Source organism: Delphinapterus leucas, chromosome 11, assembly GCF_059928025.1.
Source record: "Delphinapterus leucas isolate spDelLeu-1000000601 "Yukka" chromosome 11, BTC_Dleu_Yukka2, whole genome shotgun sequence".
NCBI lineage: Eukaryota > Metazoa > Chordata > Mammalia > Artiodactyla > Monodontidae > Delphinapterus > Delphinapterus leucas.
The window spans coordinates 91,754,411-91,778,542 of record NC_143139.1 but is presented as its reverse complement, the minus strand read 5'-3'; the positions used below and the strand labels follow the sequence as shown (position 1 = coordinate 91,778,542).

The following is a 24,132-nucleotide window of genomic DNA, read 5'->3' as shown; positions in this document are numbered from 1 at the left end:
TTTCATCATTAAAAAAAAAAAAAAGCCCTGAACTGATCCCTCCACCCCAAAAAGGAGGAAAAAGGGATTATAAACCATGACTTGAGAAGAAGAGGAAGGTTCTAGAAGGTTCAATAAGTAGCCATCAAATTGTTCGCAAAGCCTCCCAAAATAGTCACCTCTGAATACTAAACTGAGTAAGGGGCTTCCTGGAAGGCTGGGTGAAAAGGGAAGTCTCAGCAAGTCGGGGTGTCTTATCCCATGGCTGGGGTACACCTAAAGGGACATGTTTGTGTGAGGTCTGGGTGTTACTGTGTGTGACTGGAGGAAGGTGTCAGAGGCTTGAGGTGGCCTGTGAGATGGGGTGGGAGGGAAAAGAAGGGGCCTTGCCCCAAGGGCTCCTGTATGCAGCAAGGCATCTATCTGAGAGTGAGAGACAGCATGTGTGTGAGGGTGTACACTCACGCCTCCTGCTGCAATACGCAGGGTGCCCCCCCAACCCCCCCATTCCCTCACCGCCCCCAGCGGAGGAGGGAGATCTTTATCTGGCCCCTGGTGCTACAGGAGTTTCAGGCTTTCTAACCAGCCAGATCTCCCCCGCCTCCCCACCCCAGGCCTTGCCCCCTCCATCCTCTGCACAGGAAGTGGGCTGGCCTTGGGGTTTTAGTCTTTGGTGGCTGGCCCCATCAGCCGTCTAGTACCTGGGCCGAGGGAGCCAGAGCTGGGCCCTGGGGAGATGGCTACAGTCCCAGCAGTGGAGAGAAGCAGAGACAGCACGCCGCAGCCCCATGTCCCAGCTAGGTAAAGTCTCACCTTGCCCTTACCCTGCCCCTGCCCAGTCCCCAGGTACCCGGGGCTCCCTCCTGGCCCCTGCCACCAGCCAGGGGGCTGGAGGTGAAGGTCATGGGGATGACTTTCAGCTCTGACTCAGATCCTCCAGAAGTTTCTGCCTGAACTCCCATCTGCCAGCCCTCACCCGCAACCTTATCTTAGAATCCCCCAGTGACAAGGCAGGCCCTGCTCTCATGGCTCAGGCTTGAAGAAAAGCTGGTCCCTGGTCCTAGGCTTTCCCTCCCTCCCAGCTCTCCCCATGGGAGGCCGGGGGCTACTTTGGGATGAGGGGCTTCCCCAGGCCCTGTGCTGGGCCCCCCAACCCAGAGGGGTGGGGAAGGAGGTGGGAGTCCTGGGAGGGGCAAGGCCAGCTGAGACTCAGATGTGCTGGGTGCCCAGAGGCGGTGTGGGATGTGGGTGGGAGAGGTGCGGCCTACACCAGGGAGGTGCCCCTGTGTAAAGGATACCTTAGGAGGCTGTGGGGCGAGGGGAAAAGAGAGGGACGCCTCTGAGACCTGGCTATGAAGTGAGTGTGCTGCGAGGTTTCTGGGAGCCCTGGGCTGGAGGCCGGACCCCTGGGTTCAAGTTCAGCTTTGTCCCTTACTTGGCTGTGTGACCGGTCAGGACAGTAGGCTCTCCAGGTGCTTCTGGAGTGGATGGGACTCCATCTCTGGGGCTCCCTGAGGGTCAGGCTCTCCCTCCACTCCTGGGGGCCGAGACCTCCCACCCTTAACTGTGTTTGGAACACCTGAGAGGCGGAGCCATCCCCAAGGGTCCCCCTGCTTCCCCCACAGCCAGCATCCCACGCCCAGCTGGGGAGGCGCCCCCAGACTTAAACAGCAAGAGGGAGCCCTGTGGTGGGGGGTTTGGCCAGAGAGGATGAGGGGAGACGGGGTCCGTCAAGGTCAGAGGTCAGGTAGGATGTGTCTCCGGCTACCGAGCTTGTGCTTCATGTCCTCCCCCAGCCGCCCTGTACCCTACATCCCATGATGTCAGCCCTGGCAGAGCCTCGGACTGCAACTGACTGAGTTCAAATCCCAGCTTTACCCCAAGAGGCTTAACAAGTACCTCAGTCTTCTCATCTGATAAAAGGAGTCATAATGGTACCTACTCATGGGGTTGCTGTGAACTTTAAATGAGTTAGTATCTGCAAGGTGCTAACGGCAGTGCCGGGCAGCGTGAGGGCCGAGTATTAGTCATTATCACCACTATCGTCATGATCACCGTCACCACCGTATCGTTACCATCACCATTACCACCGTCATCACCATTGTTGTCCTCTTCTTCTAACTTGACATCAGACGACCTGGGTTTGAGTCCCATCCCTTGGGCAGCTCTGAGCATTAGTCTTGGTGTCTGTCAAATAAGGATGACAACAGACACTCTCAGGGCTGCGCTGGGGGCCTAATGAGTCAGTAAGTGTGATCGGCTTTGCAGTCACGAAGGGCAGGGCACATGTGCGTGGGTGTGCGTGAGAATCCAGGACGGAAGGCACTGGGGACTCAGAGGTCCCACTTGCCCTCCCTGAGGCTGGGCCTCTTCCTTGCTCTGTGACCTTGAGCAGGTTCCTTAACCTACCTGAGACTCGGTTTCCTCCTCTGCAGGAGGGTCAGCCTTGGGGACTGCTAGAAGCCCTCCTCACCCTGCCGCCTGCATCCTCCTTGCGCTTTGCCCTCTTGGGGTTCACTGCTGCACCCTTTCGGCTATAGGTGGAGGGCAGCTCATTCTAGATGATGCTACTTCTGCCCAACTCGCTTTGGCTGGGGCTGTGGTTTGGCCCTGACCTTCCTGTGATCCTGCACACCTTTGCCTCCACCCTTCTCCTCTCACCCTGAGGCTCTGTGCCAGATCCTGTCCTGGTCCTGGCTGGCCCTACTGGCGAGGGTCTGGCCCCAGGTGACACCCTCCAGGGGATCCCCAGGGCCCTTGCCCAGGGCCATGATCGATGAGTAAGGGGCACAGGGATCTTGCTGGAGCCCCTTGCCTGGGATCTGTGCCCTACGGGGTCCCAACCCTGCGCCCTTTGCTATAGGGGGTTGGAGGGTCCAAAGAAAGAGGCAACCAGGTCCGCTCCGGGAGTGTTGCCCTGTGGGGATAGTGGGACGGGCAAGGAGGTGCCCCCGGGTACTTCTCTGGGCTCCTTTCCACACACAGGCCAGATGCCCACTGGTCGGCCATGCCCCTGCCGGTCCCTGACTCCCCAGTGTGTGGATGGATATTGTGGGCCTTACCTCTGGGGCCAGCGCCTGGGACACGGTCTGGGCAGGGCAGAACCATGTGAGGGAATGGACTTTGGGGTGGAGCACGGGGACGGAATCCCAGCTCTGCCTCTTCTGCGATGTGACCTTGGGCTGGTTAATGGCTTGGAGCCTTGGTCTCCTCATCTGTGTAAGGGGACGATGCACGCACCCACCCCCTGTTGCTGGGCAGATTAGATAAGCTGGTGTACGGGAAGCGCCTGGCACAGGGTGGGTGTTCAGCCCCTACCCGCCACCCCACTCCCTCCACAAGTATTGCTGTGAGGTATTGTTGTGAGGTAGTCAGCACACGTTTATTGGGCTCCAGGCAGTCTACCCTGGCTCAGATTCCACAGCTGCCTCTTATCTGCTGTGTGACCTTGGGTAATCTGCTTCACCTCTCTGTGCCTCAGTTTCTCATCTGAAAATGGGGATAATGAGTGTATCTCCAGTAGATGCTCTTATTGCCGCAATTAAAGAGTTTAAAATAGAGCCCAGCATAGAGGAACCTCTTGACAAATAGTTTTGGTGTGGTTAAGGGAGCAGCCGGGTAGAGAGGAGGTGGGTTCTAATTCCAGCTCTGAGCTGGCCTCCCTATGTGGACGTAAGCAAATCTTTCCTCTTTCTGGGCCTCAGTGTCCCCAACTTTTGAACAAGGGCTTGGGCCTGCTCTGAGAGTCCTTTCAGCAATGACAACATGGGTCCCAGAATCTCAAAAGGGAAGGAAAGAACATGTGTGGGATAGAGGGATCAACAGATACGAAGGCCCTGAGGCTGGCATGGTGCGGAGCAGAGGGGTGCACCTTGAGAGGACAGGGCCCAGCCGGTCTCTTGGGCAGGGGAGGACGTGGCTGGGTGCTCACTCGTGCCCTCTCCCCTGCTTCCTCCATCCAGGGCTCCCTTCCCCAGCTCCCACCCGTGGCTGTGATGGCGGCTCCTGCTCTGTCCTGGTGTCTGTGCCTCCTTGTCCTCTGGCCCCTGGCCATCCCTCGGGCATCTACATCGGTGAACGGTGAGGACCCTGGCATCTGGACTTCTGTGCTTTCCCTCAGGGAGGAGGCCAAGGCCCTTCTAGAACTTCTTCCAGGACCCCTGCTTCTTGGTAGAAGCTCCATCCGCTGGGGCAGGAGGCGGGGGGGAGGGGGGCAGTGGGGCCAGAGACCAGGTGTCTGCCTTCTCCCTCAGCCCTCCACCTGCCCGCACCGCACCCATGTGCCCCTCCAAGCCGCAGGAAGACACCGTCTTCTTGTCCCTGCCCTGTCTCGACCTGTCTGGGGGTCACTGCAGGCTATGGGGCTCAGTTTTGTCCTCTCTCAGATGGATTCACGAACCCCTTCTCTGCCTACCAGGATTGACTACTTCCTCACCTGGTAGGTACAGGAGCGGCGGGCGAACCCCAGAGGGCCATGGGCACCCTGCAGCCAGCCACGCACGCCTCATCTTACCAGCAGATCATTCCAAGCTCACGTGCTTCTACAACTCGAGAGCCAATATCTCCTGTGCCTGGAGCCGGGATGGGGGACTGCAGGTCACGACGTGCCACATCCATGCCCAGCCGGATAAAAGGTGTGTGTGGGGTCGACAGACAAATGTACAGAATCTCAGGGAGGTGAGATCTGATAGTCACTGACTTTTAGACTATTGAAATCCTAGCTCTCAGACCCCAAGAACTCTGCACTTTGAGAATCGTGGAATAATAGGACCCACAGACTCTTGGTGTCACAGAAGTCTGGAAGAACTTGGGGGTCGGATATTTAGACTCCTGGACCCTGAGTGGCAGTGGGGCGTGCAGCCCAGGCTGCAGTGGAGGGGCTGGGCATGAGCCAGACAAGGTAGTTTGGGGACATTGGGCTGCTCACCTGCTATGCTGAGGCTGGACTCAGTGTTAGAGGCGAAGCGGGCAGAAGGGGGATCCCCAAACTTTTTGAGTAACCTGGGATTTTGACAGATGCCTAGGGCAGCTGTGGGGACAGGGAACTGGGGAGTGGCTGGGGAAACTGGAGACTGGGAAGGAGGTGGTGAAGTGTCACCGTGATCCAAACACCCTGGTGGCAGCCAGCAGAGGTGGCTTTGGGGTTTGACCTTGGCTCCCAGGTGGATGGTGAGTCCAAGGGGCTCTGAAGGCCCCATCAAGGATCATCTTCACCCTGAACCTGATGGGGAGACTTTGGAGGGCTTTAGGCAGGGAAGGCTGTGTGTCCTGAACTGGTTTGTTTCTAGATCACTTTAGCCGCTGTGAGGCCTGGCTGGGATGAAGAGGCAGGAAAAGACGCTCACGAAGGGAGGTGGGCACGTGGGGGTTGGCATAGAGCCCGGGCACAGACCAGCAACACTGCATGGGGACTCTCCCAAGGGCCAGCTCTGGGAGGGGGGGTCCGTCTTTTTCTTCTAAGAGGGTTCTTTTGTCTTGAAAGGCAGTGGAACGAATCCTGTGAGCTGCTCCCAGTGAAGCCGGGATCCTGGGCATGTAACCTCATCCTAGGACCCCCAGATGTGAGTAGCCGTAGCTGAGGGGAGAGGCCAGGGGGCCGGTGGGTGCAGAGGGGCGTCCTTCCGGGGGAGGAGCTGGGGCCCAGCAAGCCCAGTGGCCAGGGCCTGCGACAGAGCAGGCTTCTGGGGCTGAGGAGGCGGAAGGAGGGAGGTGGCATCCAAGGAGAAGAGAGGCCTGACCTGGGGGTCGAGGGATCTGAGGTACGTGAGGCATTGGCCACTCTGCCTCTGCTCCTGCTGTGTCCCCCATGCTTTGTGGAGGCTGTGACACTCCTGTGTCCTTTATCAAGTGGGGAGAGCACCTACTAGTCATAATAACCTCCATATCCGACTCCTCCCGAGGTCTGGGCAAGTACAGGGCGGGGTGGGGTTAACAGTGTGGATCGCACAGCTGGACGGTCCGGGTTCCAGCCCTGGCTCCATCGTATACCAGCTGGGTGACGTTGAGCATCTTCTGAGTCCCAGGTACCCCTTCTCTAAAGGGGAATAATAACAATCCTTACCCTGTAGGGTTGTTCTGAGAATCAAGCGAATGCCACCCAGAACAGAACATGCACTTGACCCGATTGCCAGGGGATCCTTACGACTGTGCGTGGGTACCAGCACTGTCCCCTTCTTACCAATGAGGAAACTGAGGCTCAGAGAGGTGAGGTCCCTGCCCAAGTCACATAGCCAGGGAGAGACAGAGCTGGGATTGAACCCAGGTCTGTGAGACCCCCAGCCTGGGTCTTTCAACCTTGCACTAGGCTGCCTCTCAAAGAGCAGGAGGCTGTGTGCATCAAATTATTGTCTGGCAAACCCTTCTTGGCAGCGGTGGGCACCAGGGATGCCCAGACCACATTTTCCAACCCTTATCAGGTTCTACACATTCTCCAGGAGCAGGAGGATGTGGAGATGAGCTCACATGACACAGTGTAGCTGATAAAGGGAGAGCCCCTCGAACCAGATTGCTGTGCCCGTCCCCTGCAGCTCTGCAGATGGTCTGGCTTCAGATCCTGGCCCCATCTAGCTGTGTGGCCTTAGGCAAGTCCCTCGACCTCTCCGTGCTTCAGTCTCCTCACCTGTAGGATGAGAATAGTAACTGTGCCCGCCTCATTGGGTACTGAGAGAATTAAATGAGATAATATACGTGAGGGGCTTAGCAGAATGCCTGGCACAGGGTCAGTACTCAGCAGAATGTGTTATTGGCATCTTTGCAACAACGACAATTACATTAATAATAACACAGTAAGTCCCCTACATACGAACCTTCAAGCTGCAAACTTTCAAAGGTGCGTGTGTGCGTTTGCATGTCCAATCGTGTAAGTTAGTTCACGTGTCTGGCGTCCATCGTCACGTGCGTGCATCCTCTACAAGTGGTTGTGCTTTTGTGTACTTCACTGGACAGTACTGTATAGAGTACGGTAGTACAGTATCTTTCTTTCAAGCCCGGGATGCCTGGTGGAAGCAAGTGTAAAAGCAGTGGTATGTAGCCGATTGTGTTAGTTGGGTACCTAGGCTAACTTCGTTGGACTTAACGAACAAATTGGACTTACGGACGTGCTCTCGGAACGGAACTCGTTCATATGTAGGGGACTTCCTGTAATAATGTGATGATACTATTATTATCTGGGAGCATCTGGTCCCCACAGCAGCTGGTAGACGGCTGGGGCAGGGTCCTCGGGGTGGAGACGAAGCAATTGTTCTCCGCTCCAGGAACTCTGATGATCAAGTTCAAGGTTTGCTCACAGTGGGCCCTGCGGCAGGTCAGAGGGGCTGTGCCCGGGGTCCTGGGCCTGGAAACACCATCCCGGACCCCGGAATGCAGATACTAACAGAGCCTGCACCAGACCCTCCTCCTTCAGGGCTACAGAGCTGCCCTCCACACAGGGAGGAGGCCGCCGTAAGCTGTTCACTTGGCCAGGGCTACAGTCTCTGTGGGGCTCTGGACGCAGAGGCCTGAGCTTGCATCCAGGCTCCCCTGCTGACCGGTTGCGTGATTTGGGGCAAGGTCCTTAACCAGTCCCAGCCTCAGGTTCTTACCTGCAATGTGTGGATGGACAGCTGTGAGCTTCAACCAGAGAAGTGCCTAAGGTACCTGAACAGGGCCTGCCCACAGGAGATGCTCGGTTCCTGGCCATTTCCTTCCAGAAAAGTGAAGGTGCGGGGCTGGAGAGAGATGCGGAGAGGAAGCTTTCACACTCAGAGCTATAATGCAAGGATAGGTCCGGACCTGCACCTTCTTGGGGGCTCATCCTGCTTGCACACCTCTTGTGACGGGGAACTCCCTCCCTCCCAAGGCAGCTCACTTCACTTGGATCAGGGATTGACAAATTACTATGGCCCATGGGCCAAAACCAGCCTGCTGCCTGTTTTTATAAATAAAATTTTATTGGCACACAGCCAAGCACATCTGCTCTCATGTTTTTTCACGGCTGTTTTCACACGACAACGGCAAAGTTGAATAGTTGTGACAGAGACCACATGACCTGCAAAGTCAAAAATATTAACTAACTGACCCTTTTCAGAAAGCTTGCTGAGCCCTGCCTTAGGCGGAGGGGCTCAGGGAGGGGGTCCTGTTTGTCGCAGTCGCGGTCTCCCCTCCTGTCTTCCCCCGTCCTCATCCCAGCAGCCTCCCCCTCCCCGCACCAGCTGCCGGCAGCTACATCCCTGGCCTCCTTCCCTTGCAGTCTCAGAAACTGACCATAGTTGACGTCATCAACTTGACCGTGATGTGCCGCGAAGGGGAGAGATGGAGGAGGATGATGACCCACAATTTCAAGCCCTTTGACAACAGTGAGAGAGGACTCCAGGGTGGGGCTGGGAGGGGGTTGGAGGGGTGGGCACCTCCCTCCCTGTCTCCCCCTCTGGGGTCACCCTGCTCCAGTCTCTCCCCATCAGCTTCCATGCCCACATCTGACCAACCCACTGCTCGCTGAACTTGGCATGAAGTCCCGGGCTGCTACCCTGGTGTTCAAGACCACTTGGCCTGGCTTCCCTCTCCAGCACGCCTCCTCTCGTGGCCTATATTCCTGCCACACCAAAGCCCAGCTCCCCAGATTCAACTTGCCCATCCATGCCTCTGAGTCCTTGCACGCGCCGGCCCTACTGCTTGGAAGGCTCTTCCCACCCGGAAAATTCCCACTCACCCTTCAAGGCTCAGTGAAGAGCCACCTCCTCCAGGAGTCCTTCCCAGACTCCCCCACCTCTTTCAGGGTGTTTATGTCCTGGGTCTTTGCTGCCTGGTTATGGGTCTGTCTCCCTCATTGGGCTGTGAACTCCCCTGAGGGTAGAGCCTCTGCCATCCCTGTGTTTCCATTCTGAATAGTCAACATCAGGCTCGATCTGGGCAGTGCTCTGGGAAGGTTTGTTGAACGACTGAGTGCTCTGCCCCACCCCCAGCTTTCACCCCCCCTCCCTTCCCGAACTTGGAGGTCATCTCTAGGGAAGAGACGGGGGCAGAGGGTGAGATCCAGGGTTCTACATGCAGCCCTGCCTTAATTGAGTGTAATCTGACTGGCAGACCATTTAACATGTCTGAGCCTCAGTTTCCTCATCTGTAAAGTGGGGATAACCAATTACCTGCTGCCAGTGGTTGCTGTAAGGAGTCTATAAGCCAAGACACAGAAACTACTTAGCACGTGCTCAGTAAACATTTGCTTATTATTATTTGTGTGGTTCTACAGAGTCTCAGAAGCATAAAAATTTAGAACAATCGAACTTCAGAATCATACAATCTTACAATCATATAAGGTTGATGAGATAGAATTAAATAAAATAAATGAGATGATCCAGGTAAAACTCTCTGATCAATTCTGAGTGCAGAGAAAGGCTGCCTTGATTCATTCATTCAGCAGGTATTTAATCAAGAGCCTACCATGTGCCAGGTAATGTTCCAGGCACCAAGGATACCCGAAAGAATCAAGTCGTTGCCACCAATGAGCTCAGAGTCTGGTGGGGGAGACAGAAAATGAATAAAGGACCAGAAGTAGATATTTAATACGTTGGGTGTTGATAGGAAGAGAAGTGAAACAGGTGAGGGGCACAGAGAGTGGTGGGTGGTTGGGGAAGGCTTCTCTGAACATGTGCTATTTGAGCAGGGACCTGCCAGTCTCTGGGGAAAGGGAACGCAGGGAGGGAGAAGCAGCATGTGCAAAGGTGGAGGTGGGAGCCCGGCACGGTTTCTCATCTCAGCATTAGCCTCCGGTGTCCCCCAAGCTTTTTCTCTCTCCTTTTTTCTCTTCCCGTCTCCAGTTCGTCTGATGCCCCCCCACTCCCTCCAAGTCGTCCACATAGAGACCCGCAGATGCAACATAACCTGGAATGTTTCCCAGTTCTCCCACTACATTCAAAGCAATGTGGAGTTTGAGGCCCGGACAAGGTCCCCGGGCCACAGCTGGGAGGTGAGTACCTAGCTCCATCCCGACCTGCCCTGATTCCTTCCTGTCCTCGTCACCCTGTCCATCCTTCATCTCAGCAAAGCCACAGAAGCCCCTAAACAACCCCTGCCGCTCCTCTGTACTGCCTGCCCTGCTTCCCCCTCCCTCCGTGTGTCCCCTGACACCCCAGGGGTCCAGCTGGTGGTGGATTCCAGGCAAGACTTACAAAGCCAAGAGGCAGGCGACTGCCCTCTCTGGAGATTTCAGAGGCCCTGAGCAGCCACCCTTCCCTCTTTAAATCCAGTGTGGTCCAAGTCCACGGGAGTTGGGACTTCCTGACGGTCCAGTGGTTAAGACTACGCCCTTCCCTTGTAGGGGGCGTGGGTTCGATCCCTGGTCAGGGAAATAAGGTCCCACATGCCAAGGGGTGCTGCCAAAAACAAACAAACAAACAAAAAAAAAACAAGTCCACAGGGGTTGGTTGCTTACTCATTCATTTATCCATTCCTTTATTCGCTCGCTCACTCACTCACTCACTCACTCACTCACTCAACAAACATTCACTGAGTACCTACTACGTGCTAGATGCGGGGAGAGAGTGGAGGGCAGGCCTGATGAGCTGCCTGCTCTCAGGGAACTCACATGGTGGATGGGGGCAGACAGCTGGTGCCCAGAAACAGGAGACTATGGGATGTCGATACATACTATCATGAAAATTAAATGTGATAACACAGTTGAGAAGGGCTGGGCCAGGCTACTTCAGATTCAGGTGACCAGGGAAGGCCTTTCTGAGATCTGGGGCTCAAGCAGGAGCTGACCTTTTGAGGATCTGGGGAGGGTCTTCCAAGCAGAAGGAAGAGCCATTGCAAAGGCAAGACATGGCCTGTGTGTCTAGGGCACCAGAAGAAAAGCAAAAAGGGTGATGCAGAGGTGGGAGAAGTGTTTGGGAAATCCCTCTTTCTGGTTGAGTGGAGAATAGACTATAGCAGAGCACGGGGTGGGGGGGGGTAGGGGAAGCAGGGCGACCTTGTATGGTGCCCAGAGGTGGTGGGAGCTCAGACCTGGAGGAGAAAGGAGTGGAGAGAAGGCGGAAGGGTGCAGAAATAGTTTCCAGAGGTGGAACCAGGCTCTGGACGTGGAACCAGCTGATTGGCAGATGGCTTTGGATGTGGGAGGCGTTTAGGATGACCCCGGAGTTTTGGGGCCCAGCAACTGGGTAGTCAGGCAGCCTTTCTGTAGGATGAGGGGACAGTGGAGGGCAGGTGGCTGGAGGGAAGAAAGGAAGGTGTTGTTCTGCTCGGCGTCTCGGCCAGCCCTGCCACAGGAGGTGAGGTGGGCAGTGGGGACCCCTCTGGTCTGACAGCCCTGTTTATGCCCCAGGACACCCCGCTGCTGACCCTCAGGCAGAACCAGCAATGGATCTCCCTGGAGACGCTGGCTCCAGACACGCTGTATGAGCTTCAGGTGCGGGCCAGGCCCCAGCTAGGCAACCACGAGGCCTGGAGCCCCTGGAGCCAGCCTCTGGTCTTCAGGACGAGGCCTGCAGGTACTGAAGGGGAGCTGGGGTGGGGATGCAGCTCTGGCGGGAGGCAGTGGCTGGTGCGGGAGGCTTGGGGTGTAGGTATAGAGCCCTTTGGCCATCATTAGCTCACTTGATGTGACCCACAGGGTGGGCAACATGGGCGTGTTTTACAGATGGGAACAGGGGATCAGTGAGGGGGTGGGACTTGCCATTGGCCTCGTGAGTTAGTGGGGAGGCGGGTGAGGCTCCTTCCACTCTCTCCACCCTGAAACTTCAAACTCTTGGTTTCTGCCGAGGTCAGGGGTGGGTTGTTTTCACCTGTTAGCCTGTTTCCTCATCTGTAAAGTGGGTACCATGGTGCCGAGGCAGGGATGCTGTGACGAATCATGTCGGCCGTGATGCCCCATGTTGGCTGGGCACACAGCAGCTCTGCTGGACCAGCTGGGACCCTGTAAAGGCCTTGGGTCAGAGGTCGGCCTGTCCCTCAGCACCAGGTCATGGGTGGGGGATGCTGGATTGAGCCAGGGTGGGTGGCGGCACTTCTCTAACCCCTCCCCTTCTCCTCCCCCCCCCGCTCCGGCAGCAACCAGGAGGAAGACCGTGCCCCTTCCTTCGATGGGCCACATCGTGTTGGGCCTCTGCTGCACTTTTGGTTTCGTCCTCTTGGTTTACTTGCTGACCAGCTTTCGGTACAACGGGCTGTGGTAAGAGCGTTCCCTTCCCTGTCTTTCATCCTCCTGTGTGACACGACCCCCTCCCCGCCAGGTCAGGCTCTGGGCTGAGCCCCCTGCTCTCACTCTCCAGTGCCCCCTCTGCCCTCCCAAGAGCCCCCCCTGCCTAACACCTGGCATTTCCGCCAAAGATGGAAGCCCATGGAACCAGCCCGAGGGGAGTGGGGCAGGGAGAGCCCCATGGGAGCCCTGCCCAGAGCATCATGCCCAGGGCTTGAGTATGTGTGTGCGCACGTTCCAGCTGCCTGTGTGTTGGGGGCGGTCCTCATGCGTCTGGGCACTCATTTGTTTATTCCTTTATTTACTGAGTCCTTGCTCTGGGCTGGGTACGGTGCTGAGTGCTGGGAACGCAAGGGCAACCACAGGCACGTCGTCCCATCTTCATGCACCCACAGTCCCATGGGGGAAGGCAGATACATCTTAATCATGCACGTTTATAACGACACACGTGATTAGGCTGGTGAAGGAAGGAAGGTACCATATGTACTGGAAGCAGACAACAGGGAAAGGAACCTCAGCTAAGGGGTGGCCAGGGGTTGGGGGGGTGCTTCCCTGAGGAAGTAATGATTCCACTGAAATCTGGAGGAGAAGTGAACCAGGCAGGGAAGGGTCGGGGAACACATCTCAGGAGGAGGAAATAGCTTGTGCAAAGATCCTGGGTGGGAACAAGGCAGGAGCATTCCAGGAACTGAAAATGCAGGGAGGTGGGTGTGGCCAGAGACCAGAAAGGAGTTTGGGACCCGAGCCTAGACCTCTGGGTGACAGCCAGGTTTTCTGGGGTCTTGGGGCTGTGGCATACAACTTGAGGCAGATGCACACAGATACTGGGGCACTCAGCTTGGCAAGCAGAGCATGGGCTGGAATTCAGTCTCCATTCACCACTGCCCCCCCACCCCCCAAAAATCCCCAGGTGCCCTTGGGCAGTGCACAGCTTGAACCACCGTCCATGGCAGCCTTGACTAGGTGGCCCGCCATCTACCTCCTACCTCTCTCCTACCTCCCTCCTACCTCCCTCCTCTTGGTTCACTCTGCTCCAGTCTTCTTTGTCCCCTACCGCTCTGGCTTGCGTGGTGCCCCACCCTCACATCCTTCTCTTGCACGGCAACCTGCCCTCTGTCTCCACATTACAATGAATGGTAAACTTGCACACTTGCTTCACTGTCTGGCCCCCCCCATTAGAATGTCAGTTCCTTAAGAGCAGGGACCTTCTCTGTTGGCTATTCTTGTGTCCCCAGTGCCCAGCACAATACCCTCCCTTACTGGGCACACGATCAATACCGACAAAATAAATGAACAGCTGTGTGCCCTGCCCTCAGAGCTGCGGGGCTGATGGCAGGACACTGCGGTCCCCTTCCCTTCTCACCCTCCTTCCCTCCCTTCCTCTCCCCTGTCCAGGCTGAAGAAGGTTCTGAAGTGTCACATCCCAGACCCCTCGGAGTTCTTTTCCCAGCTGAGCTCCGAGCATGGAGGAGATTTCCAGGTAGGCGTCTGGAGGTGGAGGGTAGAGTAGGCAGGTGGCACGGGCTGGCCAGAGGGTGGGCGGGGGTGTGGAATGGGTGGGGAGGAGGTGCAGGAACAGAGGGTTTTTGCCTTTTTTGGAAGAAGAAATGTAAAGTGAGCTGCCTCGCGTGTGGGCACGGGCCCCTTTCTCCAGTGTTCTCAGGCTGAATGGCAGCTCCCGTCTGAGCCAGACTGCCTGGGCTCTAACCCTGGCTCCACCACTTCCTGGCTGTGTGGCCTTGGGCAAGTTCTAGAACCTCTCGGTGTCTCAGTTTCCTCACCTGTAAACTGATGGGTGGTGGGCGGATAATGTTACTATGTGTATGGTCCCAAGGACATTGCCTGGCACACAGCAAGTGCTCACGAAGCTCTAGCCAGAATGACTGGCACCAGGTTGCTGATGGAGCAGGATTTGCCAGGTGCAAGTTTTCTCCACCCCGCTCCCTGTGCAGACCTGCTCCGTGGGGCTAGTGCTTTCCCTGCTCTTGCAGAAACTCCCTGGCCAGGCTCCGTGACTTATCACAGATGTTAGCAAGGCCTCTAGGTATTTCTAGTTACAAAACACAGATTCATTTTAAAAGTGCACGCCCACATGTCAGAACACTCAGCGCCATTTAAAGTTTAGTCGTCTCCCCTCCCTCAGCCCACACGTGCTTCAGGAAGGAAGTTTCAAGGGGGTAGGGGGATGTGGTGGGCTGCTTCTACCACCCCACCCCCACTCTAGGCTCCCTGGATTGGTGTTGGTGGAGGAGGAGTGAGGTGGGGGCGGAGAGAAGCCAGGAGGAAAGTTGAGGGGCTGGAAAGCCATGCTGGACCAGAGCTGTCAGGAGCCGACTTTGGTGTTCTCTATCAGGGCTGATCAGAGCCCCTTCTGGAATTCTTCGGAAAACTCCCATGACTGGGGGTAGCTTACCTACAGCACTCTTGATATGGGGGAATGTATCTCCTTAAAATCCCTCCTTCAGCCCTAAATGTAGTGAGCTCCCCATCAACAGAGGTATTCAAGTCATCTGGCTGGAGGCAGGACTAGATGCATCCTCAGACCTCTTCTGCCTTGAAGTCCTTCTCATTCTATGGGCTTAGGACATTTTGTGGTGGGGCTGGGGTCCTTTCTTGAGAGTTGCAAGCCACTTCATCTTCCCACGAGGTCATCCCCAGGTCTAGATGCCTGGCCCAGGCCTGCTGTGTGGAGGGGGTATCCCGAGGAGGCCCTGGGGATGCATGACGTGACTGGGGGCTGGCCAAGAGGGACCCCACCCCCTCCTTTGCATGTGGGTGACAGGCCAGCTGCTGTCTCTCTCTCTGCCCCAGAACCCCTGGCTCCATGACCGCAAGGCCCACTGCCCTGCCTGTGGGACCTGCGAGTGCGTGTGCCAGTGTATGTGAAGGGGGATGAGTTTCTTCCTGTGCCCCCCGCCCACCTGCGCTTCAGGGCATTGTGGTGGAGGCCTAGGCCCAGGAAGTGCCTGACCACACACACCTCTGAGGGCGGCCCAGCGAGGCCCAGCACATCAATGCCGGCCCCAGGCCTGCCCGCTTCTTCTGGCCACTGCTCAGCACTGCTGCCTGGCCCTGCCTCCGCGGCTTCTCCTAGCGTTGGAGCCACACCTGACCTGGCTCTTGCCCTGCCTCCCTAGCCTGCTATTCCTCTTTGCCATCCTTAGTTTGTCCTCGCTGTCCCTCTCTCTCGGCCTTTTCTCTGTAACATAAACTCCTGGTTTGGGGGAGGGGGTTAGATTTTGTCGAGTGGCTCAGCCCCGGGAACTCACTCCGGGGATGGAGAAGCAGGATGTTTCTCTTCTGGTCCATTAATTCATCTGCAGAACATCAACTGGGCCCCTAGGCCCTGTGCTGGGCACAAGAGTGCAGGGGGCCTGGTCCCATCAGGCCTGGTCCCTGTGCTGGGGGGACCACAGTCCAGCTGCAGAGGGCTCCCAGGACAGAAGGCTGCTGGGGGTTCTCAAGTGCACCCTCTTGAGGCCCCATCACCCTGCCCTGAGGGGTGAACACTCCCCTACACTTCTGCTGGGTAGTCTGCGTTTTACCTGTGCCAGGTGTTTCCACCTTCATTGTCTTTGACATCTCTCTGCTGGCTCATAGTGAGGAAGTCAGGAAAGGGGCAGCTAAATGTTGTGGAATTGAGGCTCAGAGAGGTGCAGTGACCTGCCCAGGGTCACACAGCTAGAGAGTGCCAGCGCCAGGGCTGGAAGCCGGGTCTCCCTGTTCCTTGCCAGGCCTCTGTGGACTCCAGAGCAACTGAGAAGTGCTCTGATGGGTGCTTTCCTCTCTGTGGATGGAGGGCGTGGGGGGTGGAGGGCTGCAGGGCACCAGGAGGGAGTGGTCAACTGGGGGACAATTAGCTCCCCACTGGAGATGGTTCCACGGCAGTGTGAGTGGGGAACCTGGGACCCAGCTCTTCCACCTGCTGGCTGTGTGATCAGGGCCAGGGCACAGGCCCTCTCTGGGCATCTGTATGGCGACCGTGATGTGCTTTCGGGACGCTTTCTGCCTCAGCAGTGGTTGGTTGGTTTACACACTCACACTGGTCCCCACCAGACACTCTGAGGATTCTACCCATTGCTATGTTCCCGGGACCAAGAGCGGCACCAGTCTCACAGGAGCTGCTCGATAAACAGTCACACGCTGAACCAAGACATCCCCTGGGCACCTGCAGAGAGCCAGGAAGGCCTGTGCTGGGGCTGGGAAACAGCCACACCCCCTGGGCTGGTGCAGAGGGTTCCCCAAACCAGTGGGCAGGGTTTGTGTGTGTGTGTTTGTGTTTGGGAGGTGGGGGCTACAGTCAAGGAGGGCTTCCCGGAGGGGGCAGCCCTGAGCAGACTGCTGAAGGAGGATGAGATACGGGATGTTGCTGAGTCTGGAAGAGGTGGCCACTCACCCTCCCTCTGCTCTTTCTCCTTGCAGAAGTGGCTCTCCTCTCCCTTCCCCTCGTCCTCCTTCAGCCCCAGCGGCCCAGTGCCCGAGATCTCCCCACTGGAGGTGCTGGACAGGGACGCCAAGGCCACGCAGCTGCTCCTTCTGCAGCAGCAGGACAAGGGCTCGTCGTCCTCAACCGAGACCAGCGGCCACTCGGTGACCAGCTGCTTCACCAACCAGGGCTACTTCTTCTTCCACCTCCCAGACGCGCTGGAGATCGAGGCCTGCCAGGTGTACTTTGCCTATGACCCCTTCATGGAGGAGCCCGATGAGGGTGGGCCCAGGGTGCCAGAGGGGGCTCTCCTCCCACCCCTGCCACCTCCGCCAGGGGAGGAAGACGCCTACTGCACCTTCCCCTCTGGGGACGACCTGCTGCTCTTCTCCCCCAGTCTCCTCGGTGGCCCAGGCCCCCCGAACACTGCCCTGGGGGGCATTGGGGCTGGTGAAGAGAGGCTGCCCCCCACCCCGCAGGAGGGAGTCCCTGGAGACTGGGCCCCCCAGCCCCTGGCGCCTCCCACCCCGGAAGCCCCTGACCCGGTGGATTTGCAGTCACCCCCGGAGCATGCGCTGGGAGAAGCAGGAGAGGAGGTGCCTGTCCCCAGCCCGAGGGAGGGGGCCGGCTTCCCCTGGGCCAGCTCTTCTGGGCAAGGCCAGGTCTGGGCCCCCACCTCCTGCCTGACCCTGAACACCGATGCCTACCTGTCCCTCCAAGAGCTCCAGGATCAGGACCCGGCTCACACAGTGTAGACAGACGGCCAGGGCTGGGAGGCAGGTGGCCTTCCGCTGTTGCACCAGGCCCAGCTGAGGACTCTCTGTCTGTGAGGCTTGTCCACTGTTGACACTTGGTGTCCGGCTGCCCCTGGTCATCTCTGGCCAGAGGACCCTCACCCAGCCCTGCACCCTCGGCTGTTCACTTCCACTCCTCATTTGCTGCTCCCCGGTCCTACGGCCCAAGCCAAGAACTTCGGGGGAGAGGCACTTTGACTCCACACTCCCGCATCAGTCGTGGAGTCCTGCGGGTTTTGCCTCTGAAGCGTCCCTCCTCTCCAGCCCAGCAGCTCCTCTTCAGGGAGAATTTGGGGTTCTCCACGGGCCTTCACCCTGCGCTCCTCACAGGGCTTCCTGCCCCAGTCACACCCCCTCGCACCCACCCACCGCAGGACAACCAGAGTGCTCTTTCCAGAACACAAAGAGGGCTGTGCTGCTCCGGGTTTAAAACCCTGCCGTGGCTCCCCACTGCCCTCAGCACCACTTCTCGGCCCTCCCCTTGCCTCTCCAGCATCGTGTTGGGACATTCCCTTCTGGTAGCCTCCCAAGGGTCCTACTGAGCCACTTGGAGCTCCCCCATTCCCCCACACCTTTACACATGCTCTTCCCTGTGCCTGGGGTGCCCTCGCCTCCCTCATCTAGGTGACAAGCTCCCTTTAGCCTTCAAGTGTCAGTTCTGCTTCCCTGGGAGGGAAACACCACCTCCTTCAATGTGTGCAAACTTTGAGATTCGGTGCTGGAGGGACAGACTCTCAGGGTCACAGGCTGGCTGAAGAAAGTGGCCCTGTCACTTCCCATTTGGGATCTCTTGTGACCTTTGAATGCTTGGCTACAGCATCCTTAACGCTGTGGCCCAAGTATGGACACAAATGCCCCGGCAAAGCGGACACCGGCTGGATCTTTCCACAATGGCTTCGCGTAGCCTGCTGCTGGAAAGTCAACCCCTCCTAGTGGCAGGTCCTGATGCCGTCACAGGGAGCCCTCCCTTGGGCCCCTCCCGCTCCAGCCTCCACTGGTCTTTTCTGCAGCTCAGGGGCTGGCACGCCGCCTCCAGATGGCAGCTCCACTCACTACGCTTGGCACAGTGCACTTGGCACTCCATCATATTCCCTGGGTGAACTGATGAACTATCTGGCATCATCTTGCCTGGGCTCCCTGCGCCCAGCTGCCTTCATGCAGGGGGTACCATCCACCTCACAGGAGCACCCCTGGCGCCTTGACATTTCTGAGGTCAAGATTTGGAGAGGCGGCGATCCAGGCCCATTAGATTCCAGCATGCCCGCTTCAGTGAGAGGCTCATCCCCTCACGTGGCAGTCGCCCCCGCCACACACAGCTAACCCCTTCCTTCTCGGTGCTCCCCACCACCCGTCCAGTTCTCTTCCCTCTGTCCCTGGCACTGATCACACCTGTGATGCCTATCACAACCTCCCTTCTTGACTAGAGTTCTTTGGAAGGCAGGGACCCCAGCAGGTCCCAGCTAACCCCAAGGTGTGAAAACACAGTGCCTGCATTTATAGGCCATGCTTGCAGCTGATTGGGCACCTGACACAAGCCCACCCATAGGTTCATCAGCAGCCTATGGGATGACTTAGAACAGAAGCTGTGTCCAATCAGGGAGGCCGGGCCTGAACTGGCCAATCAGGTTTCTCTCAGTCTTGGGCGTTTGAATACAGGGCAGGAGGGTGGCCCCAAGGAGCAGGTGCATGTGGAAAAGAGCCCCAAAAGGCTAGAGAGGAGTTAGCAGAGGGGCCTGGGCTCCTATTACTAATACTGCTGCTCCCCAGGGGGTTACTGCATTTCACTCAGGATTCCTGTTTCTTCTATGCCCAAAATAAACTCCCTTTTCCTGAGGTTGTCTGAGTCTTGGATCCTTACCATGGAATAGCTTAATAACCGGGCCATCGCACTTCCCACCTCCTGCCATATGGTGCTGTGTGTTCTGGGCCGTAAGTCTCCTCAGTCCTGAGGAGAGCATCAGACCCAAGCTCAGTGCCCACAGCTTTGCTGTGTGTCCTCGGGCAAACCAGGAAATCTCTCTGCAAATGAATTTCCACTTTGCAGAATTCTTGGGAGGGTTACATTTCTCAGGCTTTGGTCCTGTGTGTGTGTATATATATATATATATATATATATATATTTTATTAATGATCTGTGTGTACCATCTTTGTTATTGTTTACTTAATATTTTTCTTTAAATCAATTCACTTTTTGTTTAATACCTTTATTTAAAGAAAAAATTTTATATTGGTTCTGTAAATGGGAAAACTGATATTCACTATAAATAAAAGGTAATGGTACAACGTAAGTACAATAAAACAAAATGTTTCAATTTATTGCCTGCTGGAAATCTGCTCTCTTAGTTTAAAGGGGAGATAAGCAAGTGTTGGGAAGCTGATGAAGACATGCCAGAACCAGAGACTTCTTCCTTGAGAAAATGCAGAAGGATTGTAAGGGAAATATCTTTTTCACTAAAAGGAGTCAGATTTACCTTATTCGGTGTCCAGGCACCATCTGATATGGTCTCATGGGAAAATATTGCTCTTGATTTTACATCTATCTATCTCAAGTATCCTTGACTCTGAAAAGTTGGACCAGATCATGAATAGCATTCATATCTGGCATTCATAAGGCTGCACTCATGGCAGACATTGCTAATCAATTGCAGTGGTGCCTGGCAGACATTACTAATTGACCATACTCCTCCTTTCTCTGGAGCTTGGATGCAGCCTTAGATTCTGTAGACAGGCCGGATTGATCATAGCTGGTACCTGGTGACATGTCTAGGCCAGATAATCCCTCAGGTTCCTTCCACAACAGAAACTATCGTTCCTGGGCTTCTCTGGTGGTGCAGTGGTTGAGAGTCCGCCTGCCAATGCAGGGGACACGGGTTCGAGCCCTGGTCTGGGAAGATTCCCACATGCCGCGGAGCAACTAGGCCTGTGTGCCACAACTACTGAGCCTGTGCGTCTGGAGCCTGTGCTCCGCAACAAGAGAGGCTGCGACAGTGAGAGGCCCGTGTACAGCGATGAAGAGTGACCCCTGCTCGCCGCAACTAGAGAAAGACCTCGCACAGAAACGACGACCCAACACAGCCAAAAATAATAAATAAATAAATAAGATAAGAAACTATTGTTCCTGACTCCGATTTTCTAGGCAGGGAAAATTGAGGCTGTTATGGTGGAGACTGGAAAGTTGAGAGGGCCCTATGAGCAAGTACACCCAGGGAACACAGCTGTCCTTACTATGTCTGATGGGAGACCTGAGGTGGTAGTGCGTGGCATAAGGGACCGCCTTACACCAAGTGGAGATGGACTGATGGGCTAGAAGCCACAGTGTGAATGTCCAGTGTGGATTAGAGTATAGGTCTTGGGAGATGGAGCAAGGAGGGAGCAGCTGGCAGGGGTGGAAGGAATGAAGGAGAGACAGCCTTGCCTGGGTCAGATTCCAGGAGAGAGGAGTGGCACCAGCTGGGGACCAGGCAGCCTAGGGCCTTGGAGAGCTGTCAGATGCAGAGCAGGAAGCAGGAGGCAGCCAGGGCAGATTGGCGTATAAAAGAAAAGGGAGGAGAGGTGGGAGGGCCTTCCAGCCCCTCAGGTCTCCAATTTCTTGAGCTGTATTTGTTCCTTCACTTCCTCAATCCCCCACTGTCTCTGCTCTCCCCCTGCCTCTCAATTCCCACTCTAAGCAGCTTTCAATGTCTGCAGTTACCAAGCAAGTTACGGTGAACCAGTTCATAGCTAGGGTGAATAACTTACCAGTGTCCTCCTAATTACTGGGGACAACGAGGACAATTTCAAGAATCATCAAGAAGCACATTTTAAAAGTGGGAAGAAGGCTAATATTTATGTTGCAGACACGGGGCCAGACGCTTTTCAAGCATCCTTTCATCACCTGACAGGGACCTTGTGAGGCAGGTGTTATGCTCCCCATTTTGCAGATTAGGAAACTGAGGCTCAGGGAAGTTAAGAAATGCAGCTGATTGTTGGCGGATCCAGGATTCAAGATATGGTCACATCTGGCCATGCCACACCCTTGCCTAAATCCCCAGGGAAACCCCCGGTGACTCCCTAAACCCTCAGGACCCTGGCTGACGTCCTTAATGTAATAGTCAATGCCGCGGGGACCTCAGGCAGGTCTCATGTGCTTTCATGCCTCAGTCGCTCCATCAGTGAATGGGGTAGTCAGACTGGGTGATTTCTAAGTGCTCTCCTAGCCCCGATAGTCTGTGGTTTCAGGTGCCACACGGAATGTGGCTTGTGGCTGGGACTACATATATTTCTCTTCAAGAGTGGGAGGCTGGGCCTGCGGGGGGTGGGCATGAGAGCAGGGACCGCAACTGCCTCATTTGCTTTGGCACATGCTGGTCCCTGGGTTTGAAACAGTCCCGCCATCCAAACAATCCACTCCCGGACTCCTACACATCCCTCAAGACCTTCAAGCATCCCCACTTGTCGGAGGCCCTCTAATTCATTCCAATCGGGGTTAATTACTTCCTTCTACTGTCTCCTCCTGAGACCGCTCTTTTCGAACCGTCTTTTGTGCTATGGGCCAGATCCTGTGCTAGATTCTGGGGATACAGGGGTGATGATAACGGTTCTGGAAGAAAATCAGCCAGAGTCCCATTAGCACAAGCTTTATTTGGGAATACCAGGCGTGAGGAGACTCTGAAGGAGCTTCTAACTTGGGGAAGGAAGACAAAATTTTGTGCAGGGCTGTAGTAAGGGGCAGCCAGAGGCCAGCTTGTATTGGAAATAATTGTTTGAGGATGGTTCTTGGAAGAGAGAGAAATTGTTCTCACAGATCAGCAGCCACCGTTTGGCAATTTGGATTTTATCAACAGGCAGTGGGGGAGGGACAGCTATGGGGACGAGGACCTGTGAGGGCCACAGTAGAATGTTCTCCATCCTACAGCGTCTCTTCAAGAGGGGCGTTTGAGCACTTAGCAGGCGTCAGGCTCTGCTCTAAATGCATTGTATTATCAACTTACTTGATCCTTACAACAATGCCACAAGGGAGGGACTCTTCTTACCCATTTTACAGATGAGAAGACTAAGGCACAGAGTGGTCAATGACTTGCCCGAGGCCGCACAGATGGAACACAGTGGAGCAAGGATTTGAACCCAGGCAGTCTTTAGCACTCACACGGGCAAGCTCTTTACTGCTGTAAAGTGTGGTCGTTCAAGGATCTCATACAATCTCTCAGAGACCTGGCAAGGCAGGAATGACCAAAATTCTGGGTTCTGCGTCACAGACCTGGACAGGCAGCCCTGAGAGGATGGCGCCCTCTACCAGGCCACTCAGTAAGTGTGGGTGGAGGGATGACTAGAAACTTGGGGTCTCATCCCTACATCTTGCTGTCTCATGGCCACTGTCTTTGGGGGCAGGGAGGGGGGGTTGGGTTGTTGATTAAACTTGAGCTCAGCACCAGCAGCCTGGGGTTGGCCCCTGAGACAGCCCCGGGACATCCCCTTGGCTGGCTCTGAGACATTTTCCACCACTGCAGGTATGACACACATCCCATCGCAGCGCCCAGGCGGGAGGGTGTCGGACAAAGCTGTGAGAAAGCAAGGGCGGAAGTGCTGAGTGGGGGGAGTGTTGCTTGTGGGGATAAAAGGTACCCAGTCTACAATTCCAGGAAGTCAGGATGCAGAGGGGAGGGAGGAGCTGGCGGGAGAGGCATCATCTTTCATTCCTCTGTGCACCTGGCTACACGCCAAGCCCTGGCCACAGAGAGGAGGCTGGCTGCTGTCTGGTCTGCAAAGAGGCCCCAGCCCTGTGGGGGAGGGCATGACCACGGAGGACACAGATAAGTCAACTGACAGTCACAGCCTCCCGCTGTGGAAGGCGGTCAATCAGAGCCTCTATTGAAAATGCCCGACCTGGGAAGGCTCTGGAGTCTCCTAACTCGGGCATGGAGGGTGGAACGTTGTATGGGGCTTTAGCAAGAGGGGCTCAGCCGCATTCCACCAGTTTCAGATACACACAAAGTAGTAGTCCCTGCTTATCCGAGAGAAACACAGTCCAGACCCCTAATGGATGCCTGCAACCGAGAATGGTACTGAATCCCATACATACTATGTTTTTCTCCTATACCTACATATCTATGGTAGATTTTAATTTATAAATGAGGCACAGTAAGAGAATATCTGAACTGCCAGCGTCACTAGTCTTGAGTTTTGGGGCCATTACTAAGTAATATAAGGGTTACTTGACCACAGCTCTGAGATACCACGACAGTCCATCTGATAACCAAGGTGGCTACAAAGTGACTAACAGGCAGGATATGCTGGACAAAGGAATAATTCACAGCCTGGGTGGGGCAGAGCACAGTTTGAAATTTAGGAATTGTTTATTTCTGGTATTTCCCGTTTCATGTTTTCGGACTGAGGTTGACCGCAGGTAACTGAAACCTCAGATAAGGGGGGATTTCTGAAGTTGGCCGAGGTTGGCTCTTGGAAGAGGGAGGAATTGTTCTGAGATTCATTCATTCACTCACTGTGCGTTTACTGAGAGCTTATTATGTGCAGGGCATGGTGCCAGTTGCCAGGGATGCAGCAGTGGAAGAAACACCGTCCTGCCTGCCCTGAGGCCCCTGCAGCCCCTTTGGGACAACTTGGGTGATGGTTAAAGCACTAACTCTAGACCTAGTGGCCTGGATTAAATCCTGTTTCTGCCACCTACCAGCTGTGACCTTGGACAAGTGCCTAAACTTCTCTGTGCCTCAGTTTTCTCATCTGTAAAAAGGGAGGAGTACCAGGACTATTGTGAGGATTAAAGAAGT

General features: G+C 55.7%; 1 protein-coding gene across 3 annotated transcripts; it reads left to right on the top strand.

The window, feature by feature from the left end:
- The first annotated feature begins 660 nt into the window (after nt 1–660).
- IL2RB (interleukin 2 receptor subunit beta) lies at nt 661–19,201 on the top strand. Of its 3 annotated transcripts, XM_022596859.2 has the most exons (11): nt 661–780; nt 3,942–4,059; nt 4,397–4,417; nt 4,499–4,613; nt 5,462–5,540; nt 8,207–8,312; nt 9,771–9,919; nt 11,276–11,441; nt 12,001–12,121; nt 13,544–13,628; nt 16,571–19,201. In XM_022596859.2, exons 2-11 carry the CDS (start codon nt 3,975–3,977, stop codon nt 17,327–17,329), a joined length of 1,686 nt encoding a protein of 561 aa, XP_022452567.1. In that variant the 5' UTR covers nt 661–780; nt 3,942–3,974; the 3' UTR covers nt 17,330–19,201. The 3 variants fall into 3 exon arrangements, with proteins under 3 accessions (XP_022452567.1, XP_022452565.1, XP_022452566.1); XM_022596857.2 differs by lacking the exon at nt 4,397–4,417 and having other exon boundaries at nt 4,422–4,613; XM_022596858.2 differs by having other exon boundaries at nt 4,397–4,613.
- Nucleotides 19,202–24,132: the final 4,931 nt, after the last annotated feature.

Coding starts and splice junctions, on each gene's coding strand:
- IL2RB (XM_022596857.2), top strand. Junction 4,614..5,461: donor CATGCCCAGCCGGATAAAAG/GTGTGTGTGGGG, acceptor TTGTCTTGAAAG/GCAGTGGAACGAATCCTGTG. Junction 9,920..11,275: donor CCCCGGGCCACAGCTGGGAG/GTGAGTACCTAG, acceptor TTTATGCCCCAG/GACACCCCGCTGCTGACCCT.